Here is a 24,878-nt window from a genome sequence, read left to right on the forward strand (position 1 = left end):
ATGTGATTTTCAAAAATTGAAGTTGCTGAATAAAAAAATCTAAAAATACATATAAAAAATATTAACAATTAATGACTTAAGTTTTATTGTTTTGTTCCTTGTTTTTAAAATAAGATACTAGGAAGGAGTCATGGAAAATAATATGACATAAGTTTAGAATCTGTTTTTGTTCCCTTCATTTGCCCAAGTAGCTTGATAGCTGGAAATCCATCAAGGTGTATTTTAGAGGGATCGGCTGTTCGCTCAACAGGGATCTCAAATTTAAAAGGCTTCTTTTTATGTGGAGGAGGAACGGTGATCCCCGTCTGCGAGGAGGCGTCTCTCTCTAAGTCTCTATCATTACCTGCTGACAGCTGGACTTAACCCGGGTCAGAACTCAAAGTCAATCTGTCCTCTTTCTGCCTCTAAGAACAGAGAAAGAGAAGCACGGGAAGTGAAACAGAAGGGAAGGAGGTGAAAAAGCGATGAAGAAAAAGATCAAAGGATGAAGCCGGAAAGTGCTTTTCTCACGATGAGAGGAAAAATGGAAAGGAGCTCTTTTTACCGATGGAAGGGAATGATACAACGTTTCTCACGGAGAGCCTCATCCTCTTTTGTGATTTATCTGACAAAAATGATTTAGACTTGAAGTCTCATCGATGTCAGAGACAAACGTCACTATCGGGAGGAAATTCATCCTTGAAATTATCCCGAAACCGCATAACATTTTTAGTTGTCTTTTTTTTGTTTCTTTGTTTTGTTTTTAAATGAAGCAAAAGAAAGTGACTTTTGAATGAAACGATTTTTTAAAGAGAATAAAAAATCTTTAATCTTGTGGTCTGAGAAGTGGAGCCTGAGGCAAGCCCCCGGGCACTTGTCTCTCACCCCCTTTCTCTTTCCATGTTCCTTCTTCGCATCACTCCCATTCTCTCGCTTTACAACCTCTAATTTGTCGCAAGACCGAAAGTCAGCTGCATAAAATTATCAGTCTACTCCAAAATCCAGTCTCACCAAAGGGTCTCTCTATGGTTGGTACATCGGAACAAACCAGAAACCCCGTCCAGTCCCCCCTTTTCTTGGTCGTGTTTCCTCGATGAAGTTGCTTGAAATAATGCATCATGCGAACAGCCGACACTATAAAATGCAATGGTCTGGTGATTTTAATTTTCACTCTAGATAAGTATGATACACTTTTATTGGTGTTTTTCAAATGTTTCAGCTTCCAAATACAATTACATGAATATCATGTTTTCATTAAGTTGCTGCGGAGAGCCGCAGCTCTCATTCGGGAAAATGTAGTTTGGGTTTTAGTGAAACGTAACACACTCAAATGAGTTTTTTCAGTCAGTTTCATTAGTTTAACTTTGGTTAAAGGTAGAGTCCGAGATCTTGATCTACAATTCCAATCCAGCCCATTATCCTCAGACTCTTCATCCAAAGCCTTGCATCCAGGAGGGATCAGATGCGGAGAGAATGGAAGCTGAGTTTGACTGACACATCACCACCCTATTATTATTATAATTATTATTATTATTATTAGTAGTAGTAGTAGTAGTATTGGACGGCGCTTTTTATAGTGTTGTACAGTGACTTAAACGTAATAAATTTGTGTGAAGCATTTCATGAATTGGTTGTGAACTGTATGTGACTGGAATTTTAAGCAATATAGTAAAATATACGCCAGGAAAAATTGCATACCCTACCTTTAACTTCCCCTTTAATATGATGTATGAAGTCACCAATACTAATAGGACACTTCATAAAAAAAAAATCGGGTACAGATGAAGTCTAAATGGACGCGCCTCAAAATACAGAAAACAAATCTAGGTACGTTGGTTGCACTGAAAATGTCCAGGTACTGCAGTGATATCTATTAAACCTGGTGACTTAATTCTGCGTTGCAGGAAAACTATGCGTCTGTAATGAATGTTTCTAGAATTTGAATTCACTTTGCGTCGCTTTCTGTTCCAGCAGCTCCTGATTAATGCCAGTACATATTGCTTGAGATAACTATTTAGTGGTTAATTTAGCTGAATTTATTGCAGCCAAGCTTGGCAGGGCGCCGCTGGGAGACAACGCCTTGTCCCGTAGCGCACTCTGGTGGAGAACCTAAGCTACAGCCTTGACTAGTTGATCAACTTTTTTCAAAGACTCAAAATAGACTGAATCAAAAAACAGTGAAGCATTTTGTGTTTTCCAGTGATGAACAAGGGCCAGTGTGTCACCAAGTACTACAGGTGGATCCAGAAGAGCAGTGGTTACATCTGGATCCAGTCCAGTGCCACCATTGCTGTCAACGCAAAGAACGCCAGCGACAAGAACATCATCTGGGTCAACTATGTCTTGAGGTTGCTGATCATTCTTGTTCGACTCTGAATGGTTAACGGAAGTGACTTTATTTCTATGAGGACATGCTCCTTTGGGATCAATCTCTGAAATTGCTTTCATGTTTGAGCCTAAGAAACTAATCTACATTTCCCTCTCTCAGCACGCAAACATTGTGTGTAAACAAAAGCCTTGTACTTCTTACAAACGCGCATTTTAGTACTCAAAAATCAGAGAAAATCTCCCTCATTCTGTTGAATTAAAAACTGGATTCAAGCGTGTGAACTGATCTACTGTCAACTCTCCTGCTTCACCAGTAATCCCGAATATAAAGACGTACCAATGGACATCATTCAGCTACCGAACCTGCCGGAGAAAACATCGGAATCTTCTGAAACCTCTGACACAGAGTCAGAGTCCAAAGAAAACTCTGGTAACTAACGTTGTATTTAATATGTTATGTAATGAATCTTCAAATGATTCAAGGATGTCAAACTGGGAATAAAGGGGTTTGATTGTTTACTGGAGGATTTTTACCCTTATTCATAGTTTAAGCAATAAAGAATCGGCTTTAACACACTTTCTCTCTTTCAATAGACACTGAGAGGTGTGGAGCAAAAGTGGGACACCAGAATGAGATGATCAAGGAACTGCAGGACGATGGCGTCTGTCAGCAGTCGGGACAATCGTATTGCTCCTCCGAGAGAGAATTGAAACATCAGGATGAAGGCAACAGCTCCAGCAACGTGGAGAGTCAGGATAGCGACGACAGCATCGGCCCTTCGGATGAAGAAGGTCAGGAAGCAGGCGGAAGAGAAGAGGGGATGGAGAGTTCGGCTGGACTCGGAGAACTGGACACCATGTGCACGCCTGGCGACCCTAGCGGACTCAATATCAAGGTGGAGAATTACGGCGACGGGGAGGAAACCCAGCTCCACAAGTCACAAAGAATGTCCTCGGATGAAGACGAGGAAAACGACGATGGAGAGATGAAGAACAGCCACAGCCCGGATGGCGAAAGTCAACTGCCCAAGTGTCAGAAAAGGAGGAAGGTGCAGAAATGGGAGCGAGCGAGGAGTCAGAGAATTCGTCTTTCCTCAACGCCACCCAGTCCTTCCATCATGGGTGAAACCAGGCTACTAGCCGACTCCTTACTCACATCCCCTAACCCTGCTAGTCTGCTGACCTCCTCCCCCTCCACAAACAGCACAGTCGTAGCGTCATCGGTATTAAAAATCAAGACGGAGATGGCGGAACCCATCAATTTTGACAACGACAGCAGCATCTGGAATTATCCACCAAACAGAGAAATCTCCAGGAACGAGTCCCCGTACAGTATGACCCCTAAACCTGCTCCTTCTAGGCCTGAAAAGAACTTCCCAACCAACAATGGGGTGTCTCTCCAGGTGTCAATTCCAGACTCGGTGCTCACCCCGCCTGGAACTGAGGGGGGATCAGGGAGGAAGCCGTCTTATGAAGGATGTTCTGTTCCATCATCAGGCTCTGTAAGTTTAGCTCCTCCATCCTCAGCTTCCACCGTGGACCCCTTGTCTCCACCTCTGTCCGCGTCTCCGAGGGACAAGAGCACACCGACCACCTCCTCTTCCTCCTTATCTTCATCAACGACTTCCACCTCACTGCTGTACTCGGGGGACCTGGAAACCCTGCAGCGATTGCAAGCTGGTAATGTGGTGCTTCCGCTGGTCCACCGAGTGACGGGGACACTGGCGTCCACCAGCACGACAGCACCCCGTGTCTACACCACCGGCACCATCCGGTACGCGCCGGCAGACGTTACACTAGCTATGGCACAGAGCATGAACTTCGACAACTCAGGGTTCAGCTTGGACCCTAAAACCCCCATGGAGATGCTTTACCATCACGTTCACCGGCTCAACATGACCGCGGCGGTCGCTGCCGGGCCGTTCGCCAACAGTCCGGTGGTCTCCGGTGGAACTCAGATGCAAACCGCGGCAAACGTTTTCACCACGGCGGAGGGTCTTTTCTCTACATTACCTTTTCCAGTCTACAGCAATGGGATTCACACCACGCAGACTAGCCTGGAGAAAAAGGAGGATTAATTCAAAACCTTGAAGACCGTTTTTACTGTGTTCCTAAATCAACAACTGTGTCAAATCAATTGCCTAAAAATGCACTTATATTTTATCACCATGGTGTACCACTGTGTTCCAGTGAGAAAGAGAAGAGATAACAGAATATTCCACTTCAGCACTTTGAATCTTAACATTTAAGTTGGGTGAAGACACAAAGACAAAAAAAGGTTTCTCTCTCCTTAACGCCTCATTCTTCATCATTTAGCTATAAAAAAAAGACTACGTGTGGCAAGGACTCTGCTTGAGCCTCAGAGTTGCGCCGGGGAAGGTTCCGATTGTGTATCTACAGTGCAGGGAATTTTTTTTTGTTGACTTGATGTGATCAAGTACTAAAAAGAGAGAGAGAAGATCTGTGCTGGATCTCACGTCTCAACGCGTTTCTCAGTGGCGAGATGTAACGTGCCAATCTACAAAACCGGGTAATAACCTGTGATGTTTTGAATGTCACCGCTTGCTCTAGCATTTCAGAAAAAAATGACCACTGGTGTCACAGCTGACCTCCATCGTGTCGCTTCCATCGCAATGTTCACGCTCATGGTGCTACTGACCTCCGGTAACCCTGATTCAGCTGGCTGATGTGGGTGCTGTAAAAGAAACCCGCCCACGACTCGTCGACTCTTCTTTAAAGGGAGATGCATTTTGTCTTCTGATGTTCAGGAAATAACCTTGAAACGAGTTGCTTCATCGAAAAAGAAAAACATCCAGCAGGAGGAAACTCAAGACGATTGGCAAGAAGTGGTGTTTTTAATTTTTATATTTTTAAACTGTGATTCTCAGTCAAACTGAGGCTAAATAGCTAGCACTGCTAAAAAAGGAAAAAAAAAAAAGAATGTTTAAAAACTTGACCGGTACCTGTTTGATTGATGTTTTTATATAAGTCCTTCTTTCGTCTTCTACTTCCTCGACCAGAATCACCTCCTCAAGATTTTCTATACTAATCCACTCTCTTCCATCCCATCAATGTAAGAAAAACACATATCAACATGAGATTGTGACGCTTTCAATCAATTTACCAAAACAATCAATTAAATGTGAAGAAAATATGATTTGTGTCTTTGATGTAAAAAGAAACAAAACAAAACCACATACTTTTGTTCCTCTTCAGCCAAAAATAGACTTCCATGTTTGGTGTTTAAAAGCACTGTGATTCCATTCGTGTATATTTTTCTCCGAGCCGTGAGAAAGTCTAAAAATGAAACAGTTGTCTCTTTAACTGGACAACGCTGTCTTCTCCGTCCCATAATCTCATGTTCAATGTGATTAAACTGTGAAAACGTGTTCAATGTGTTTCGTGTCGCTGGTGTTGGAGCGTCTTTCATGACTTCCTTCTATGTGTGTTTACTATATGCAGTATATTTACTGAGCTACCGTCGCTGTTTTTGTCCTTCGTCTTCTCTGTGCTGTTTTAGTGGGGGAGTCGGTTCAGGCAGGAGAGCTGGCCGAGTCAACGGATTCATTTAAATCACGAAAAAGTGGCTCTCCCTTTCCTTCCTCTGTCTCAGCCTTGATCTCTCTCTATCTGCAATTGTAGTGAAACCAGTGGTGGTTCGTGACTTTTAGTGTTCGGTGGCCTTTGCAATAACAAACAAAAGGCTTGTAGAGTCCACCATTTCTTTCTCCGCTTTTTTTGTCGTCTCTTTTGTGTCCGATCTGTTTTCCTCTCTGCTATTACTTTTCGCTGTCGTGTCGTCCGATTAAAAAAAGAAGTTTTTTATCTATTCTCTTTTCCGATGAAAAGACTATTTAACTAGCTCAAAGGTTTTTGGAGCCATGTTTTTTGCCACCAAGGAATTCTGGGAATTACAGTTTCTAGTGTTTACAAATTTTGAGGAAGCGATCAAGTTTTTACTGGATAGTTGTGCAGAGAAGAAGCCTAAAGTAGCTTTTTAGATTACACAGCCAAATGTCCTGAAAATACTACAAAGCCTCAGTTGTGAAACATTTCCCAGAATCCCTTTGGGCTTCCTCTGTGCATTGGGTGTATTTCATTGGTTGCCTTTGAATGTAACGCTCCCTCTTTAAACAAAAACAAACAAAAAAAAAATGGTTCACAGGCTTACATACATATTTACATGCATAATATAAAAATGAAATATTATAAAATATTATTACAAGGAAAAAAGACTCCACTGTAAATATATTTTTGTAAGACTACGATTGTGTGTGAGGTTGGTTTGTCTAAAAAAAACTTTGTGATGTTTCCTCTTTTTATATTTATTTCACCCTCAAAACCCATCACGAAGTCAAAATTTATGAATGTCGTGGAATTCTGCGAAAAGATTCCCCAAACGGAACCAAGAAATACACCCACATGTGACGAACACTGTTCAAATGTTATTTCTGTGTTCTATGTAGAAAATTTTTAACTTTGTTTGTGATTAAAGCTTCAAGATCTTACTTACAGCTGCTGTCAAAATACATTGTGTTTCGAAATCATGAACACTGAAAGTCATTTGACTGTGAAAACAATGTCCCTGTCGCCATTTCTTCATGCCGATTCTTTTACAGAAGCTGGTGCCAAGTAGTTCAACGGAGAGTTCAACGGAACCTCTTGTGATCAACAGTGTCATACAGACAACCAATTAAATATCTAAAAAAAAGCTACATTTCTATTTTTTTATTCAGCTTAGAACTTCTGTATTGTGCATTACTCATTTTGCAGCAGTTCTTTTGTAAGTTTACTAGCGCCATACCACTTACCCACGTCTTTCTGTAAGCTGGTTTTGATCATCTTACAAGTGCCATAATCATAATAAAATGTATTCCAAATGTGTTTCTAAATTGCATCATGTCTTCTGTTTGACATATGACTCATCGTGTCACTTTCCCCCATGGCCATCAGGAGATGTATTGAAATGTATATGTATATAACAAAAGTTAGATTTTTCTTCTGCCACAATAGTCACAGTATATAAAGGACAGGATATTTAATGTCCCATCCCTGCTCTTCTGAACATGCATTAAAAGCTGGTGATCTTGGGCTTCAGCATCTGCAGGAAGGTCATGTATTCACAGCGATGTCTGTGTATTAGGGAATAAACACGTCCTATCAAACTGTAACTCAGTTCAAACATGACACATGCACCTCTTGTTCAATATTTAGATGACAAAATGTAGTTTTTTTGGGTGAACTGGAGTCACTTTCCACCGCTGATCTGTGACAGGTTTATTGTCAGAGCTCCAGCTCCAGCTAACAGCGCACCATCGCTGACTAGCTTTCTCCGTTCCCCAGATCCTCTCGCCTGTTCACCTGTGGAACCTCTGCACCGACCCCACCCCTTGCACAACTTTCTGTGGAATGCAAACAAAGTAAAGCATGTGTCAGTGTGTGGAAAGTTTAGGTCCTAATTCCATTCCTTTTCTTCTGGATTCACTTTGTACTGGCGAAGTCACAAACACAACATATGTTAGTGTGTATACGTACATGACAGAAATCTAAGGAATTGCTCTGGTGTCAAATTTCTTCAGTCTCACTTCTTCACTGAGTCAGATGAGAACTCCTGTTGTCATGACGACGAGACAAACTTGTGAAACAGTGAACGCTGAAGGTCACGGCGATTCTTTTTTGCTATGCGCCAACTGATTTCAGTCTTAATGTTGTTCTGTGCATTTGGTCACTATTTCTCATATAAAATTATGGATTAAAATAAGTATAGGAAAGGGCAGCAAGAGGGCAAGCAACAGGAGGAAGTATAATAGGACGAGGGGAACATGTAGGAGGGACATATCTGTAGTCTCCATGGCAACCAGTCTCTCTTGCTCTCTTGCTCCTCAGTCTTCAGGATGAACATGTGAATGTGTCTTTGAGAAGAGGAGACATGAAAGTTCGGGACTGGGGTTCAGACAAGGTGAGTTTATAATGTCTATTCATTTGTTCATTCTATTATCATAGCGTTAATGAAACATTACAAACTGCTTATTAGCTGTTATGAAAATTCATGTGTTTACTGTAAGAAATTTGATCCATAGGATAATAGAACTCAGGGATATCAAATGTATGTCAAACAACACAGAGAGGTGATTTGAGCTTGTGGTGTAGAGGATGAATTCACTTTGCCAACATTAGACAGATGAAGATATTTTTTCACTCAACTAGAGAAGGTGAAGATAAAAATAGTGTTATGTAACTTTTTAAACACGTATGTTTTACAATTGCTTACTAATTTCAGTATTTTTTAATGCTAAATCGCAAAACAGAATGTTGTGGCATTAATTTCATTTTACGTTCTGGATAAGTATGATTTCTCAATGCTCATCTGTCAGTTAAGCTCACGATTCCACGCCTCCTTTTCTCTGTTTGGTCAAAGGCAGAGCTTGCGTCAATCAACGGAGACATGAATGGAGCTGAAAACTGCAATAAAAAATAAATATTTTCATTTTTACTTGCCAGAGCAATGGAGCAAGGTGTAATAGTAATTCTTTGTCGTCAGTTCTGTCCAGTTTATGTGTAGTTGTTTTTTTTTTTCACTTTAACCCGGAAGTAGAAAGACACACGGAGCGTGTTTATTGAAAAAATGCCCATATATTTATTACCTCAATATTTCTTGCACATTATGGTGGCAACAGAGCTTCTATTGGGTTGCTGATGATGCAGATTCATCCTTACAATCTGTCGTTTTCACTAAAACAAATAACAAAACACAAGTATTTTTCTGTTCCTCTTATTGTCTTTTATGCAGGGTTCGACATCCGCACAGATGTTTTGTGACGCTAATCTCCTGAAGATGAAGTTGGCCGGTCTGTGTACGCTGAACGTTGGCGGCCGCAGGTTTTGTTTCCCAGCAGAACTAATGAAGAGACTTCCTCTCACTCGACTCAGCCGGTTACAGCGATGTGCATCCGAAAGTGAACTCCTGGAAGTGTGCGATGACTATGACCATGAAAGTAATGAGTTTTTTTTCGACCGTCACTCAGAAGCTTTCGGTTTCATCGTGTCTTATCTTCAGCATGGAAAACTGCGATTCATCCCGCACATGTGTGAGCTGTCCTTCTACAACGAGATGCTCTACTGGGGTCTGGAGAGCGCCGACCTTCAGCCCTGCTGCCAACGTCGGCTTGACCACTGCATGTCTGACTACTTTGTGCACTTCTTTCCTGAGGTCGTGCCGAGAGCACATGAGGATCCGCAGCATCACTGGCTTGACAGAATTCGAGAAACTTTTGAGGAACCCACGTCCTCACTGGCAGCGCAGGTCCTGGCCTCTGTCTCAGTGATGTTTGTCCTCATCTCCATGGTCATGCTTTGTGCCAGCACATTACCTGAGTGGAAGGCAGCCGAGACGCTGAACCAACACAGGTACAGTGCCGTGCATCAATGAGACTATATAACTCTTATTAATCTTGTCGTCTCCTCCAGGATCATCGAGGCAGTGTGTATCGGATGGTTCACAGTGGAATGTACAGGCCGGTTTTTGGTGTCTCGAGATAAGTGTGAATTTATGCGACGCCCCCTCAACATAATTGACCTGCTGGCCATCATGCCATATTACATCTCAGTCATCATGACAACCCTGACCGGGGAAAACTCGCAGCTTCAGAGGGCTGGCGTCACGCTGAGGGTGCTTCGCATCATGCGGATCTTCTGGGTGATCAAGCTCGCCCGGCACTTCCTGGGTCTGCAGACGCTCGGCCTCACTCTGAGGCGCTGCTACCGTGAGATGGTGATGCTCCTGGTCTTTATTTGCGTAGCCATGGCCATCTTTAGCGCACTGGCCCAGTTGTTGGAGCAAGGAAACCAAGACTACAGTAGCATTCCCGCTGCCAGTTGGTGGGTGATCATTTCCATGACCACAGTGGGCTACGGCGACATGTACCCAGTGACTGTTGCGGGACGTATTTTGGGGGGCTTCTGTGTTGTGAGTGGCATTGTTCTCCTTGCTCTGCCCATCACCTTTATATACCACAGCTTTGTCCAGTGCTACCACGAACTGAAGGTGCGTTCTGTCCGCTACACACGCCGACTGTCCGCCGAGTTTGTCAGCTGAGGAGCACTGTTTTGTCTTGTGCATCATTATCCGAATGCACTGACTCATCATAATCTCCATCATCACAATTGTAAAGTACAAGCTAATTTAGATTTAAGGCTGAGAGAAAAGGTTTACATGAACTAAAAAGACATTTTACTATCTGGTTCCCAATTATACTTTTGTGCTTGTTGTTTTCTGATGCAGGTTAAAGTTCAATCATGGAAAAATGATTCATGACACCAACATTTTCTGAATAATATTTTAGATTTTGTGTAGAATCACATTTGGAATCAACCTAATATAGTTAATATTTTCATTTTTACATTTTTTGTCAATTCATATCTTGTTTCCTCCCATCTCTAACTCTGTGACCTTGCCCCATTATGGCTCGCTCCTGTGCTCAGTTTGTTGATCTCTACTCTTATGATTGACGCTCTGGTGCTTGATCATTTCTCAGTTTAAGTCTGTGAATGTGGTTTCACCCCAGTCAACAATGTGCTCTATTCACGCCATCTGTCTAATTTTCTGTCCTTCTATTTAGTGAATGAATAAATTGTTTCATTTTACTCTCGTTTTTTCTTTCTTTCACCAGTAAATAGCAATGAATAGTATTCAAAAACTTTTGGGAATATTTTTAGATTCGTTGTAATCGCTGGCCGTCAGAGGGCAGTATGTTCTAAATCTTTACACTATAACCATTCCATCTCACTCATGGGCTTGATGGTGCTCTGTCCACGTTTAAGAAAAAATTCCACCTCTTGGAGGACCGACATTATGTATCGCCTTTTCTACCGCATTTACATTTTTTCATGTATATAAATATATTTAGCACTGCATTCAAACCAAAGTGTTCAGTACTTCATTTCTTTAAAAAGAATAAATATGATATACGATAACTTCAGCTAAATAATAAAGTATGAGATCACTTTTGCCAGGTGATTGATGAGCGCAGTATTAACACTAACCATCTGTCCCAGGATGGTGTTGGCCTCCACACTGTGCTTGGGCTTCAGGGTCTGAGATATGTTGTGTCTGTTCTCCCTCATGAAGACCATAAACGCATTTGGAGGTCTTTTAACGTACGGCTCTTTTTTTACCGCTCCACAATGTTGCTGTCTGGAAAAGCATCACATGATTTTCATGAGATCAATTTCAACAGATACATTTAGAAATATAAACGTTCAAGGTCAGAGAAGAAACAAACTTGGAGGTGGAGGACTGAGGTGGAGAAGGCTTGGGAACACGGTTTGTTTGCTTGTCTTGGTTGCTAGAATGAAAAGGAAAGGTGGATTTTAGATCTAAAAAATAAACAAAGAAACAAAAATTACAAATATTATGTGACACTTACGATGAATGCACGCTGACATTGTGTAGAGGAGGCTGATTCTCAATCTGGAGAGGAAAACAGACGTCAATACAACAGCGTCTCTCTCTCTGAAAGAGGAGGGCAGATTATCATTTCATGATTTACAGCACAGATCTGATCAGTCACTCACCTGGTCCAGGAAAATAGCACCTGGAAGACAATACATGTTGTCCAGTGGTGCCAAGCAGGGGCCAGTTGACTTGGGGTACATATAGGGTTCATACCCAGCCAGTGGTTCACATGGCTCATAGGGATATGGCCCTGTGTTGAGGCCTTAGCAAACATGGTTGCTGCTCAGTGGTTCCTCAGGAAATGTTGGAAAGTCCCCAAGCATGTCCTCAAGCAGAGAGTGGATCATTTGCAGCTCTGAGCTGTCCAACTCACGTGGAACGTTATTTGCCATTTTCTGATTTATCCTGCGTAAAAGAATGAAAGCATCAACAAGGTGACATTCACAATATATCCGGATGAAGATGGTGCTGATATGTAGCTCATTTCAGCCTTATTAAGTGAACGCAAGGCTTTGACTTCATGGAGATATGTTACGTCAGCGTGATTCTTTCACATTATTTAAAACAACCAACTGACATGATGTAAACACAAACGGTAACGGCGGATCCGCTGCTGTTTCAGAAGAGTCTGACGGTGGAAAATTCATGTGGAGTGGAATCTGTGTGGAAGTCAAAAGATAAGAAGCAAACACATACTCACCATAGGTTTGACGCGAAATGTGGATAATTGGCGATGCACTGCGTATTTATATGTTCTCGTTACTGACGCAATAAAGGCAGTTCCAAAATGGCATCGGCGCGCGCCTGCATCAGCCAATCAGAAGCTTCCCGCTGTAGCACGTCATCGACGCCATCTACTGGAGCGAACAGGTGTTCGCAGGTTTGTTTGAAGCGGTTTGAAACGATGTCTTGGATTGGTAAGTGAACGTTTTCATCTCCAGTTTCAGTGAACATGTTTGGACGTTTTGTTTTCGTCTCTTAATCTCGTGAGCCATCACCGCTAGCATCATTAGCACCCCCTATCACCCATTTAACTTTGTTATTTGAGGAATTAGCTATGCAGCTTTCGGGGAAATGTAAGACGACATTCATAACACCAGGCATGTCTCGAAATGTTTTGCATTTGTTTTTGACGTTTTGCTTTAATAACCGCGTAATGTTCGGACGTTAACCTGGATTGGAGCTAACATCAGTCGGCATTTCGCGGGAATGATGACGTCACCCAGCTGTCAAATCATGACTAAAATAAAAATCTAAATTAAGTTAAAATGATTATCAAACACTATTAAATAATTATCTGGTTCTTATTTAATATCGTTCGAAATTGGACGTATTTTCCTGTTTATCGCAAGTGTCCAGCAGATGGCAGTGTACTCTAAATTAAATCATGTTCCATCCACGCAACTTCATCGCCGTTCATCAGCCAATTTACAGTAAATATATTCAGTATTCATGTATCAATATTCAGTCAGGGTGCATTACTCTTCAGGGGTGTTCTGCATCAAAGTAAAACAACGGGTATATATTTATGTAACCTGTCAAACTTATGATATTTTAAACTGTAGTTAGCATGTAGTACACATAATTTACTTGGAGAACATTTTTGCTCGATGGAAGTCTTGTTTGAATTACAAAATTGGAGGGATGAATGGCCCAAGTTTATCTTTCAAGGTTATGAACTAATTTTGTATTGATTTTGGCTGCCTTTTTTGGTTTTCTAACAACTAAGGCTGAGCTTGATAAAAGTTCGTAATAATGTCATTACCTCTTCCAAGAATGTTGGAGTCAGATGAATAACGTTTATATCTTGAATTTGAAATCTCAACGCTTGATTATTGGACAACCCACTCTACCACCTGAGGCACTGTCGAACCATTGTGCAAGTCCACTTTTCAAAGTAGTTTTCAACAATTTTATTTTCTGTTTTACATTTTTAAAAAAAATAAAAAAAAAACACTCCAGAAAACAACAAAATTAGCAAGCAAAAAGACACAAACATAGTGCATTTTTTAGAACAAACAAAGTACTTTTTTTTCAGAATTGTTATGTCATTTAAATCAGAATCAGAATCAAATTTATTGCCATGGTCAGTGGGGAGCCCACTGACTAGGAAAGTGCCTTGGAATAAAGTGCAACAAAAAACAAATAAAATAAAATAAATAGAATAACATAACAACAAGGCTGTTCACGAATTTAACAGTCTGACGGCCGAGGGAAAGAAGCTGTTCCTGTGACGGGAGGTTCTGGTCTGGATGGACCGTAGCCTCCTGCCAGAGGGAAGAGGAACAATAGATGACTTGAATATATGATAGCTACCACCAATGTCTGAGAGGAGAAATAAAAAAGATAATAAAAATAATCAAATCGCAGATCAGAGCACCCCAAGAAACTGGTCCACAGGCTAGGAGCGGGCATTCAGTACTTCCTGTCTTTGGTCCCTGGAGAGTCCAGCCATTTTCAGTAGGTCTGGAATCAGCTGTAGAACCTCTCTGAAAGAACCAGAGGAGCAGGACACAGCAAACAGTTTAAAAATATAATTAGGATGTTTTTTTACTTGATGGAGTAATCAGGTAATTACAGTGAAGCAACAACATTTTATAGTACTTTTGAGGTTGTGAAAATTGAATGGTGGATTTTAGAAACGAAACAGCAAGTACCCCATCGATTGTTGCATGCACTCCTTGGACATCATCGCGACATCCATTTTTTTCCCGTCTATGTGTCCGGGCTGCAACAATTCTGAGGCGTGAATCAGTGGGACGTTGAACTGTTCCACATCATCAGCCTAATACAGAAAGAGAAACGAAAATAAGCTAGTGATGCCATCAGAAAAGGTCATATTGTCTCACCAGAGTCAACATGGCGCTATGAAGCTGCTCAGCGTCGTCTTTCACTGCTTGTTGAATGTTACTGCTCCACCTTTTTTTCAGTTGTTTTTTGTGTTTGACAAGATGCTTGAGATACAGCGGTGCCGTCAGCTTGTACATCTCATTCACCACCCGCTAACATCAATGTAAAAAAAATTATTAGATCGCTGTTTAATCAAAGATCATGTTCAAGTGCATCCATTCATTTAGTCAGTGGGGTAGACATGAAGTTGAATACGATGTAGTACTCATGTTAGTCCTGTGAGTGGCGCTGTTTCTCGCTATAGTCTCTAGCGCGTCCATCTGTTGTGTAATTTTAAATCTGGAATCAAATTGAGTGATCATTTCATTTGTCTCAACCAGATTGAGTCACGTTCACAAAAATGAACGAAACTATTTCCAAGTCAAATCGTTCAAAATTGTAGTTCTTCAGTGTAGCCACTCGATGGAGACAGTTGACATTCCAATTGAAGCGTAAACGCTGCATTGCCGCTGTGTTAGTAGTGTTATATGTTTTTCAAAATTGTCCTCTATATTTTAGTATTTGTTTCATAGTATGTACAGTCAGCGTGTTGTCAAGAAGCTCCCGTATGAAGTACCAAGATTTAACAAAATTGCGAGTGTGAGGATTGTCATACCGTCTGCACCTCTGAGCAATAGACTTCGGTTGGAAAAAGCATAGTAATTGCTTCAGTGAAGTAGGATTGTCGCCTCCAGGACGTGAAATATTTCTTTAAGTGCTCCTTAAATGAAACAGAGTCAGAGACATTACAATATGAAACAGAAAAACATCAAGAAATGTTGACATTACCTGCAAGAAAATGGTGATGTTTTCCCCCAGAAGCGTCATGGTGATGTCCTTCAAGCTGTCGACTTGGGTTATTATTTTCTGTTTGAGAGCTGCTTGGACACTGTGGCCTACGTCCTCCACATACTTCCTGAGACACACACGTATATGGAGGGTAAATATCAAACTTCAAATACAATACAAAGAAATACACACATTAATTAGTTAGTAGTTATCGATGATAATCGACTCACTTGATTTGTTGGCAAAATGTCAAAGTCCTCATGAACTGTATCATTTCAGCTTTAGTCATTTCAGATTTATTTCCAAGAAGTGGAACATAGTCAGTGTAAATCTTCCACCAACAAAAGCAATGTATGGTTTTAGCTTTTGTCATTTCAGATTTTTTTCGAAGAAATCCAGCATCATCAGTGGAAATCCTACGACAACAAAAAATAAAGTTAAATAAAGCAGAAATGCAGTTCTGTAAATAGAAAATAGAAAACTCACCCATTTACAAACTCATAGAGCTCCTGGAAGCAAACGTGCACTGTCTTATTGAAAAGGCAGCTGCCGATTTTTTTAGCCTCTTCTGGAATCGCTTGGATACACTTAGAAAGACCATTTAGATAAGATTAGTTGTTAGTTGTTGAATGCAAAATAAAAAGAAATTCTGAAAACATGAAATTAATGCACAGAAACTGGCTGATATGGCAAACTATCCATGCGTGTAAAGGAAATACATTGACATTTATGACTTGTCGTAAATGTAGGCCATACCTCAGTTCAGTGTAAACCACCTATTGAATTGCATGTCTTGTAGGTGCTATAAACAGGAGGAGAAAGCTTACCTGGATGACATCCACATGTAGCGCATTAAACGCTTCCACGTTATCACAGCTTTTCTGCTCATGGTCATATTGTAGGATTTTACTCAGAGACCCACCCACTTCCGCCTGTGAGTAAGACACAACATGTAAGTCAAGTCAAATATCATACTACTCCATAGAAAGATACATAGTGCAGGTGAATAGCCAAACTAAAATTTAGAGCAATTTCCCATCGTAGTGCATAACTAACTTCTGCCTCCTACCTTAACATTAGATAGATTTCTTATGTTGTTTGGACACTTGTCTCTCACCTAGTACTGCATTAATTAATTAATTAATTCAGGTTTTTCTCATTCTAGACCCATGGTTGCACAATTCACTTTTAAAGTTGTATATAATATTTGCTATTATTACAAAATGTAAGGCCATAACACAACGTTTTTTTAATAAAGATGTAAATATCTCGACACATAATTTAAGTAAAGACGGATTCCCAGTCCTCACTGCCAGATTTTAGTGTCTATTTTTCTGCACTGCCCTGTGGAGTGTTGTGGTTCTAAGCTTTTGAGGCACACAATTATGACCACTTGATGTACTTGATTTGCTGCATTTGTTAAGTAACATACCACACAAAATAGTCACATAATCTCAATATAGAAATGTTATTCTCTCACCTTTACTGTTGCTGAGAATTTTTCTTTCGCAAGTAAGGTCCATTCTGTCATCAACATGAGATCGACAGTTTTTGGAAGGTCCACTTTCTGAAGGTCTGGGTGTCCAAGCAGATCCTGGCTGAGAAATTACAAAGGTAAAAACACAAGTGAGAAATTTAAGGAACTTTAGGGAACCTAAAGGATCCTACTAGTGCTGCCTACTAGTGTTAGTAAGCTTAGTTTCTGATTCTGATTACGACAGCTCGAATTGAGAGAAGCAGTGCTGCTCGTGAGAGATGTGAGAGGAAAGCAGCATATGCCAGTACACAAACACGTATCCACTCATCTTTAATACCTCAGGTATGTCTGCAGGACCCATTTAAAGAGGAGCAGCAGATGCTGCACCGTGCTGCTCTCCTGCAGTAGATCGTGGAGGTGGATAAACATCTTACGGTGGTAGCTGTCCAACCAATATCCCAGCCTAACTGCATCCAGGCTCGGTGTGACTCTCAAAAGCTCCTCAAGTGTTTGTGTATGAAGAGCTCGGAGATGCTGTGGAAGGTTTGTGTCAAATTTCTCTCCCATCTCTTTGAATTGTTGATTGACATGTGTGTCAATGAGCTGCCCATCTGTTTCCCGGTTTGGATTCTCCCTGGGCAGCTTGAGAAGAATGGCAAGGTCCAATGGGATGTCCTTGTCCTGAGTGTGGTCTTCTTCTGGTTGGTCAGCACTGTTCCTTGGCCTATTCTCCTCTTGGTTGGGACCTGTCATGCACATAACTTTCATTATCAATGTTTTGCTTGCCAAACATTACAGCAGCTTAACCTGAGGCTGGCTGAGACATATCTGTGATATATCAGGAGGTTTGTTTCTGGACTAAGCAGCACGGTAGTATTGAACAACATAAAATCCAATGCTCAGAGGTTAGAGATTAAGCGCTATTAGTACACACAGGTGGGTTGAGGGTTGGGTAGTTTTGCGTGGGCATGGTGGAAATATCAACACAAACAGTGTCGCTCTTTAAGGTATAATGAATGAAAATCTCTTACGTCCATTATTGTTCTTCCTTAAAATGCTGTCCATGAGACTGCGTTTCTTGTTTAGAGCCATCTCGATGCAGCTTTATCCTCAGCAGACACTACGTTGCCCTCGCAGAAGCTCTGTGTTTGTTTGTTGCTGCGTGAATATATATCCGTACGGATTTCAATTAAGGCGGGGTTTGTCTAAAACCTTCACTTTCACTTTCATCCCATCCATTTAAACTTTCGCTCCTATCTATCGCCGCAATAATCTTCAGTGGCAATAACAAAATATCAGTTATCATGCCTTTGAAATGGCATTTTTATGGCTCACTTTGAGATAGCTGTTGAGAAACTGTTGAATCTGCGCTCACTTGTACCAGGCGAATAGGGGTGAGAGATGTGTTCAAGCTTGACCTGCGTGACGTGAGTAGGATCTTCTTCTTATAAATTCCTTGTTTCCTTGAATCTGTGAGGATTTTTTGTGTGGGTGTTGTACCCAATTCGAATGTGAGTAATTGCGGGCAATCCCGTTGGAAGTTACAGACAGAGCGCACCTGCTCAGACCTGCACAACAAGAAAGGAATTCCCCTGAAAACCTGAACCTCACGCTGTAGTTCAGACCTGGGCAAAGTGCGGCCCGGGGGCCAAATGCGGCCCTTTGACTGTATTTATGTGGCCCTCCTGGAGTCAGAGCAAAACTATAAAACTGACATTGTTGTTGTCTCTGACATTTTGTCTTATGGATTGTTTTTTGTTTATTATGAAGTAACTGAAACATAACTTTCTTGCTTAATTATTTTTCTAAATCTTTTCCGTTGGCTATTTTAGGAGTATTTCTTGTCCCTTAAAATACATCAGAATTGAAAGCAAATTTTGAAATGTATGAGCCACATTGACAATCTTTAAATGGAATGTGGTTTAAATTAAATAAAACACAACAAACCAACAGTTTCTATTCATTTTTACAGTGTAGATTCATAATCACACATGATTTTTATTTTCAATTTTCTCTTGTCCTCCTCTCTTTGTGTTTGACGGCCCTTCTCAACGGTCACAATATATAACCCGGCCCCTTGGGAAATTTAATTGCCCACCTCTGCTGTAGTTGATAGTTCAGAATAGCCTGAATAGTCAGACTAGGAACACCTTTCTACTCCATGATTACTATTATCAAAAGCTTGATACTTATATTTTTACAGTAGCTTTTCTTGAATTGAAATGTAATTATTTAATTAACAAACTTATTAAATTTCAATCAATTTCAATTGTTTATAGTACCTCCCGGCTGTTTAATCTATATTTCATTTTTATTGATTTAATTTTTCATTATCACAATACATTATCTCATCTTTTTAAATGCAATTCCTGTGTTTCCCAAGATTGTTCGTGTTTAATAATGTATTTACCTATATTTATTTGGGAGTGTTTTATGTTGCTTATTTTATTTACTTTAAAAACATTTTTTTGCATCATGTAATTAAAATTTATATTTATCATTTTAAAACATTTTTCTGTATTAATGTTTTAAGTGTCTGTTACTACTAAAATTACACTTTTGATGTATTGTATCATTGCATTTATTAGGTACTAGTTTCCATACAATTCTGCGCCACACTCATAACACACTCATTTGTCTCCATAACATTTTTTTTAATTCTCTCAAGAGTCAGTTATCTTATGTCTTCTTTCATGATACATTTGACATCTTCAATTTTGTGCTGCTTCATTGTTTAGATGAATACCTGCATAACATAAGTCTGGAGTGATGCTAATGGTAGTAGTTGAAAGTGACACCTCACAGCTCTCCGGACTTCTTAAGAAGGACGGCCACTTCAGCTTCCTCACTCTAGCGCTTGTGTGCTTGTCCCTTCCTGCCACCAAAGGGACTATAATGAAGAAACAAGTGACTTTTGCCCAGCACCAAAAGGCCCAGAAGAGTCACTACATTGATGCTTTACCTAGGTAAGTTTGCCAAAGATGCACCTTCAAATGAGGAGATTATGAGGTTCTGCTTATGTTGCAGCATAAATCAAAAGAGTGACTCAAGGACTGGTAAGTTCCTTCATATTGTGAAGTGCTGTCTAAAGTGTGATCCACTATTTTGTGTTGAGCTGGCTTAAAGAAGTCTGCCGAATATGCAACACATTTTCCACTGTGGAAACTGAGAGAGACTCTGGGGTCAAACCAGATGTGTCACTCTTGCTGATTACAGATTGGAAGCTCAGGTTCAGCGGTTTAACAGGGCAACATGCAAGGATCTTGTTTGTCTCACGTGTGCTGGAGAACATTTGAGACCTTGAAGACAATGACCCGTGAATACAGTGGGTCAGTCAGATGAAGTGTCCCAATGATGCTGGACGGAGTTCAAACAGGTGGTTCTGGTGCTAGAACAGTAATAAACCCATTTGTTTTTGCAGGTTTCAGCAATGAGGCAAATATAAATCAGATGCTGACATCATGTGAAGCAAAAGGCCACACCACAGTCTTCCGAATTCCTAAAATGATTACGGCTGCACCTTTCTTGCAGGTAACGCTTGTTGTCATCTGTTTGATGTTTGGGATGTGTAAAACACAACTGAAAATGTGAGCTCAGTGGTCAAGTTAAATTATTCATGCAGCACAAGAAGCCAGCGAAAGGTCAGAATTTAAGAAGGCCCCGCAGCAGCTTGTTCATAAGTGTGATCAGGTCTTAAGAGCTAGTGACTGAAGCAACATGGCCTCTTGTGTTGCAGCACACGACACTCACACCTGCACAGAGAGAGTACCTCTACACCATCGCAGCCTCCAACAGCCCGGCACATGTGAGGAAGCTCATCACGCAGCATTACATGAACGTGCTGCACCGGTGTGTACCGTCAGGTGAGAGGTCGCATTTACATATTTCACTAATTTGCACAAATGTGTCCTTCATTCTCCTCAAAGTTGAGGGCCTTATTCTTCTGTCTTTGGGAAAACGGCAGGGACATAGAGAGAGAAGCAAAATTTAGGGTCACCATTTAGGGAACCAGAGGCGCCAAAGACACCCTTGTTGCATTTGTATGGTTTCATTTTGTTTCATTTTTCTGTAATGACGTCCCCTACTGGTTGACCTGAGGACATACATGGACATCATGACTCATCGTGACTCCACTCAATTTCATAATGTGAATCATTTTATGGAGCAAATTCCAATATTGCATCATCATATTAGTAGCATTTTTGATATGCGTTTTTACTTTTTATTATTTTAATTAATTTCACTTGTTTCTCCTATCCTAAGTTCGGAGTTGTGAGCGATTACATTAACTGGCAACAGGTCCACTTTCCCCAACTGGATTGCTGTGGCTCATCACCTTGGCAGCTTTGCTACTTGAGCGAACTCACAAGGATAAGTGGGTTAACCTGGTAGTGTTGCGTTGTATGATTGGGTCGTCACTGAATTTGGACCCACGTGAAATAACCCTGCAATAGACACAGGTGTCATCAGCATCAGGTTTACACCCCCTGACCCCATTGACTTGTTCAAAATCTCACCTTTATTTATTGTGCTGTTTTGTCAATATTCCTCAGGTAACAACCGTGTAGAAAATCACCAGAATGGAACATCTCCTCATCTCGATGCAGGTAACCACTCTGTTCACTTGGAGGACAATTTCAGAAGCAAGAAAAGGACGGGTTTTCAAAACACCAGCAAGTATTCTCTTCCCAGGATTCCACACAGACCAACCAGGTATGAAGTAATGGCTTCTGAAGCAAAAGACAGTCTTGTTTAAGAACTTACTTGCATCATGTAATGACAAAAAATATATCTTCTCCAGCATGTCAGCATCAAAACAAAGAAGGATTAAGAAACATGTAGCATCTCTGACTTTAAGAAGCCCTAAACGTATGTATCTTAATTCATTTTTTTAAACTTCTCTATTAAGGTTGATTTCACATGATCATCTCGTGGTTTGACTGCTTGATTGACAGGGCACCACAGGTCGCCGGAAGAAAACATGGAGGATTTTTTGAGCCTCAGCAGTCTCTGCGTCGAAGACGAGCAGCCCCAGGTGGAGGAGATAGTGAACAAACTAGACAACCACTTCTGGTGATGTTAGCTCTTTATTGTGGTTTACAAATAGAGGAATTAGGTCGACTAGAGGCAGCTGATGTCTGCGACTACAACATGGAGATGGTAAATAAGTACATTAGATGGCACCAGGATTGATTTGCTCACAAACATGTGAAATAAATGACTTCTCTGGCAAATAGCACATTTAATAGAAGCCAGTGCTGCCTACTTAGAAACAATATAATACATGTCTCACACGATTTCATTTCGGAAGTTTGAGTAGACATCCAGGAGGCTGCTGCCCCCCAGTGGAAAGGAATGAAACAACACAACGTGACCCCACTTCTTTTTAAGATTTCTTGTACTCTATCCTCTCCACCTTAACGTCGTCCCCGATCAGCTGATAAACATACGTGACCACAGTGGACGCTTGGATGTCCATCAATACAAAGGAGGGGATGATGTTGCTGGAAGAGTAGAGAATGACTTTTAAGCTGAGTCAAATGTGATCACTCTAGTCATGAGACCATCACCTTCATTCACATGAATGAAGACATGATTGTCTTGACTCACCTGTCGAGGGCGCTGTAGGCTCCGGTCGCTGAACCCGGGTTTATGTAGAACTTATTCTCGTTTTCAAACGCCTCAAACTTGTGAGTGTGCCCAGAGATGAGGATGTCAACGTCGAGCTGTCTCTGCAGCAGCGCCAAGCTGGCCATGTCGCCCCAGGGGATCACTTGATGCCCATGGATGAGACCAATCTTGAACTGACCGACCGTCACCACCTTCTGCTCTGGATAGTTAAGGTTCTGTCGAGGTGATGGAGACATTTTCACCTTACATTCTTCCCACATCTGTCTTTAAACTTTGCACAAACGCACCTCATCAAAGTCCCCTCGAACTATGTGGACATCACCAGCGAGCGTCTTCAGGTAGTCGTAGCTCTCCTTGGTGCAGAGATTGCCAGTGCAGAGAATGTGCTGGATCTTCCCCGGAACCAACAGCTTCTTGAACTTGGCCGGCAACGTGTTGCACCGGTGGGGAATGTGCAGGTCACCTAACACCAGGACCAACTAGTATCAGGGCCAAAAGACATAGCAACAGGTCAGACATCTGCAAAAAAATCTTTAGAGAATTTACAGAAGAAGCAACCAGAGACGTACGCCGAGAAAGCTAGAGGGCAAAGAGGAGACCTCAGGTTTCGTTTTTGCAGCAGAATATGAAACTAACTCAGCTATATCATTTTTTTTCAAAGCTTTTTGTTGCAGGCAGATGAAGCTCATTAAGTTCTCAGGTAGTTTATCTTTTTCACTGACACAAAGCCATTTGTGTTGAATGTCTGAATTCAAGCCCAGTTCTAAATATTGATTTAGAACGGACCAGATCCAGACATTCATATCAGAAAGACACCCCAACAAGACACACTATTAGGTACCTGGTATAAAAAGATAATAGTGAAAACACACGTTATGTACAAATAAGCAGTGTAGATTTGGGCACCTTATTTGTTCTGTTGACCTCAGACACCACTGAAAATTCCTGTTTTGACCTCACTAGCAATAAACAGTATGATTCTGATTATATCCACCTTTTCCCAGGACATTAGAAAATAAAAAACAACAATAAGACTGCATTAATCAAGTTTAATGAAGTTTATATAATTTGTGATACAATTAAACTTCAAATCAAAGCTACGATCTCTACTTGATCTACTCGATCTACTACTCTACAAATAATAAGTTTCAGTTAATACTGTTATTCACAATGCAAACCCCTGACTGAAACCAATGTTTTTCCTTAGAAAAAAAATGCCAACTTTAATTGAAACAATCAAATTTCAGTGAGCATTACATTGCAGGAATGACAAAACGTTAGTGTGCCGCAGCTATGGAATCACGAAAACATGAATGAGTCAGGCAGTGGAGCGAGCAGAAAAAAAAAAATCAAACAGAGGAAGGCACTTACCCGGTGACCAGCCTGGTTGATTGGAGACAGGCAAGAAAGGGTGGAAAGAGTGGTGAGACGGAAGAAGGCAATAAATGTGAGGAGAGAATGACAAAAGGCAAAACAGGAAAAAGAAGCAAAAGGAATACAATTGGAAAAACAGGGAAAATAGAAATTAAAATGTGATTGATCAAGCAAAACAAATATTAATGAATCAACAAAAGAGTGTCAACACGATTTTGAGTGTTAAAAGTGAACGTTCAATGCCGTGAAAACCAAATTATAGTTGCAGAGTTTTACAACAAATGACATGACGCAATGATATGATTCCTTTTTAAGGAGTGGCGAGTCAATTTAAAAGAATTAAACAAATCAACGAATACTTTTATAAACGTTGAAACAAATGTGCAGAAGTACCTGGTAGCTTGCTAGCGTGGAATGCTAATCGACTGTACTTAAATATTGTCGTATTAAACAACTAAGTGACTAAATAATACAACTGAATATAGACATGTAGGCGTATATGGAATCGCAAGGTTCACTTTTGAATCAGTGGGACACACGTTTTGTTGTCTGTTGGCTCAGCTGTCATGTGATCGCTCGAACACCAGATTCGTGACGATCTATCGGTCTTTGGCTATAGTAGGAAGAGAAATAACAATAGTTTTTTTCCCCGAATATTCCAATGCTACCCCTCCCCAAAATCGCGACGATGCCTCCGCTCAATTACTGCATTTAAGGCCCTTTTTCGCCGTATCACACTCACCATTTTATTTTCTTGTTTCTCCTCCAAGTTGAGGAAGTGCCTGCGTCCGAATAGCAGCCAATCAGAAACGAGGTTTTGGGCTATGCGTCACCATAGTTGTGCCACTTCCTTTAGTTTGTTCTCAAAATAAAATGAGTCCACGCGTTTCAGCAATAATCAAATACTGGGTTATGTCGGAACATAAAACGAGGGCTATGTGAATTCCGGAAATTAGT

General features: G+C 40.9%; 4 protein-coding genes across 9 annotated transcripts in view; 1 reads left to right on the forward strand and 3 right to left on the reverse strand.

Moving 5' to 3' along the window:
* LOC128747035 (neuronal PAS domain-containing protein 3) overlaps window positions 1-6,815 on the forward strand; it is a 43,776-nt gene extending 36,961 nt beyond the window's left edge. For all 4 annotated transcript variants that reach the window (XM_053844554.1, XM_053844555.1, XM_053844556.1 and 1 more), the window contains 3 exons: window positions 2,180-2,327; window positions 2,622-2,737; window positions 2,902-6,815. In XM_053844554.1, the coding sequence (XP_053700529.1) occupies window positions 2,180-2,327; window positions 2,622-2,737; window positions 2,902-4,385 (1,748 nt within the window). In that variant the 3' untranslated portion in view covers window positions 4,386-6,815. The remainder of the gene's footprint in view (window positions 1-2,179; window positions 2,328-2,621; window positions 2,738-2,901) is intronic.
* Window positions 6,816-8,403: 1,588 nt separating this feature from the next.
* Window positions 8,404-12,538, reverse strand: LOC128747040 (protein pop-1-like). 3 transcript variants are annotated; one of them, XR_008412625.1, is made up of 6 exons: window positions 12,462-12,538; window positions 11,881-12,166; window positions 11,733-11,776; window positions 11,589-11,651; window positions 8,952-11,500; window positions 8,404-8,769 (listed from the first exon to the last, which is right to left on the reverse strand). XR_008412625.1 is itself a non-coding variant. In XM_053844563.1 (6 exons), the coding sequence occupies exons 2-6, from the start codon at window positions 11,959-11,961 to the stop codon at window positions 8,671-8,673; spliced, it is 438 nt and encodes a 145-aa protein (XP_053700538.1). In that variant the 5' UTR covers window positions 11,962-12,166; window positions 12,462-12,538; the 3' UTR covers window positions 8,404-8,670. The 3 variants fall into 3 exon arrangements, 2 of the variants coding, with proteins under 2 accessions (XP_053700538.1, XP_053700539.1); XM_053844563.1 differs by having other exon boundaries at window positions 11,350-11,500; XM_053844564.1 differs by lacking the exon at window positions 8,404-8,769 and having other exon boundaries at window positions 8,840-9,039; window positions 11,350-11,500.
* Window positions 12,539-13,672: 1,134 nt separating this feature from the next.
* Window positions 13,673-18,074, reverse strand: si:dkey-196h17.9 (exocyst complex component 3). The gene is made up of 11 exons (XM_053845223.1): window positions 17,948-18,074; window positions 17,254-17,662; window positions 16,920-17,037; window positions 16,267-16,371; window positions 15,926-16,026; window positions 15,670-15,855; window positions 15,440-15,566; window positions 15,267-15,371; window positions 14,611-14,763; window positions 14,419-14,546; window positions 13,673-14,250 (listed from the first exon to the last, which is right to left on the reverse strand). The coding sequence occupies exons 1-11, from the start codon at window positions 18,006-18,008 to the stop codon at window positions 14,163-14,165; spliced, it is 1,581 nt and encodes a 526-aa protein (XP_053701198.1). The 5' UTR covers window positions 18,009-18,074; the 3' UTR covers window positions 13,673-14,162.
* A 3,910-nt stretch (window positions 18,075-21,984) lies between these two features.
* On the reverse strand, window positions 21,985-24,868 carry vps29 (VPS29 retromer complex component). The gene is made up of 4 exons (XM_053845227.1): window positions 24,664-24,868; window positions 22,835-23,026; window positions 22,527-22,762; window positions 21,985-22,420 (listed from the first exon to the last, which is right to left on the reverse strand). Exons 1-4 carry the CDS (start codon window positions 24,664-24,666, stop codon window positions 22,303-22,305), a joined length of 549 nt encoding a protein of 182 aa, XP_053701202.1. The 5' UTR covers window positions 24,667-24,868; the 3' UTR covers window positions 21,985-22,302.
* Window positions 24,869-24,878: the final 10 nt, after the last annotated feature.

The sequence above is a fragment of the Synchiropus splendidus genome, chromosome 16 (genome assembly GCF_027744825.2).
Source record: "Synchiropus splendidus isolate RoL2022-P1 chromosome 16, RoL_Sspl_1.0, whole genome shotgun sequence".
Classification (NCBI taxonomy): Eukaryota; Metazoa; Chordata; class Actinopteri; order Syngnathiformes; family Callionymidae; genus Synchiropus; species Synchiropus splendidus.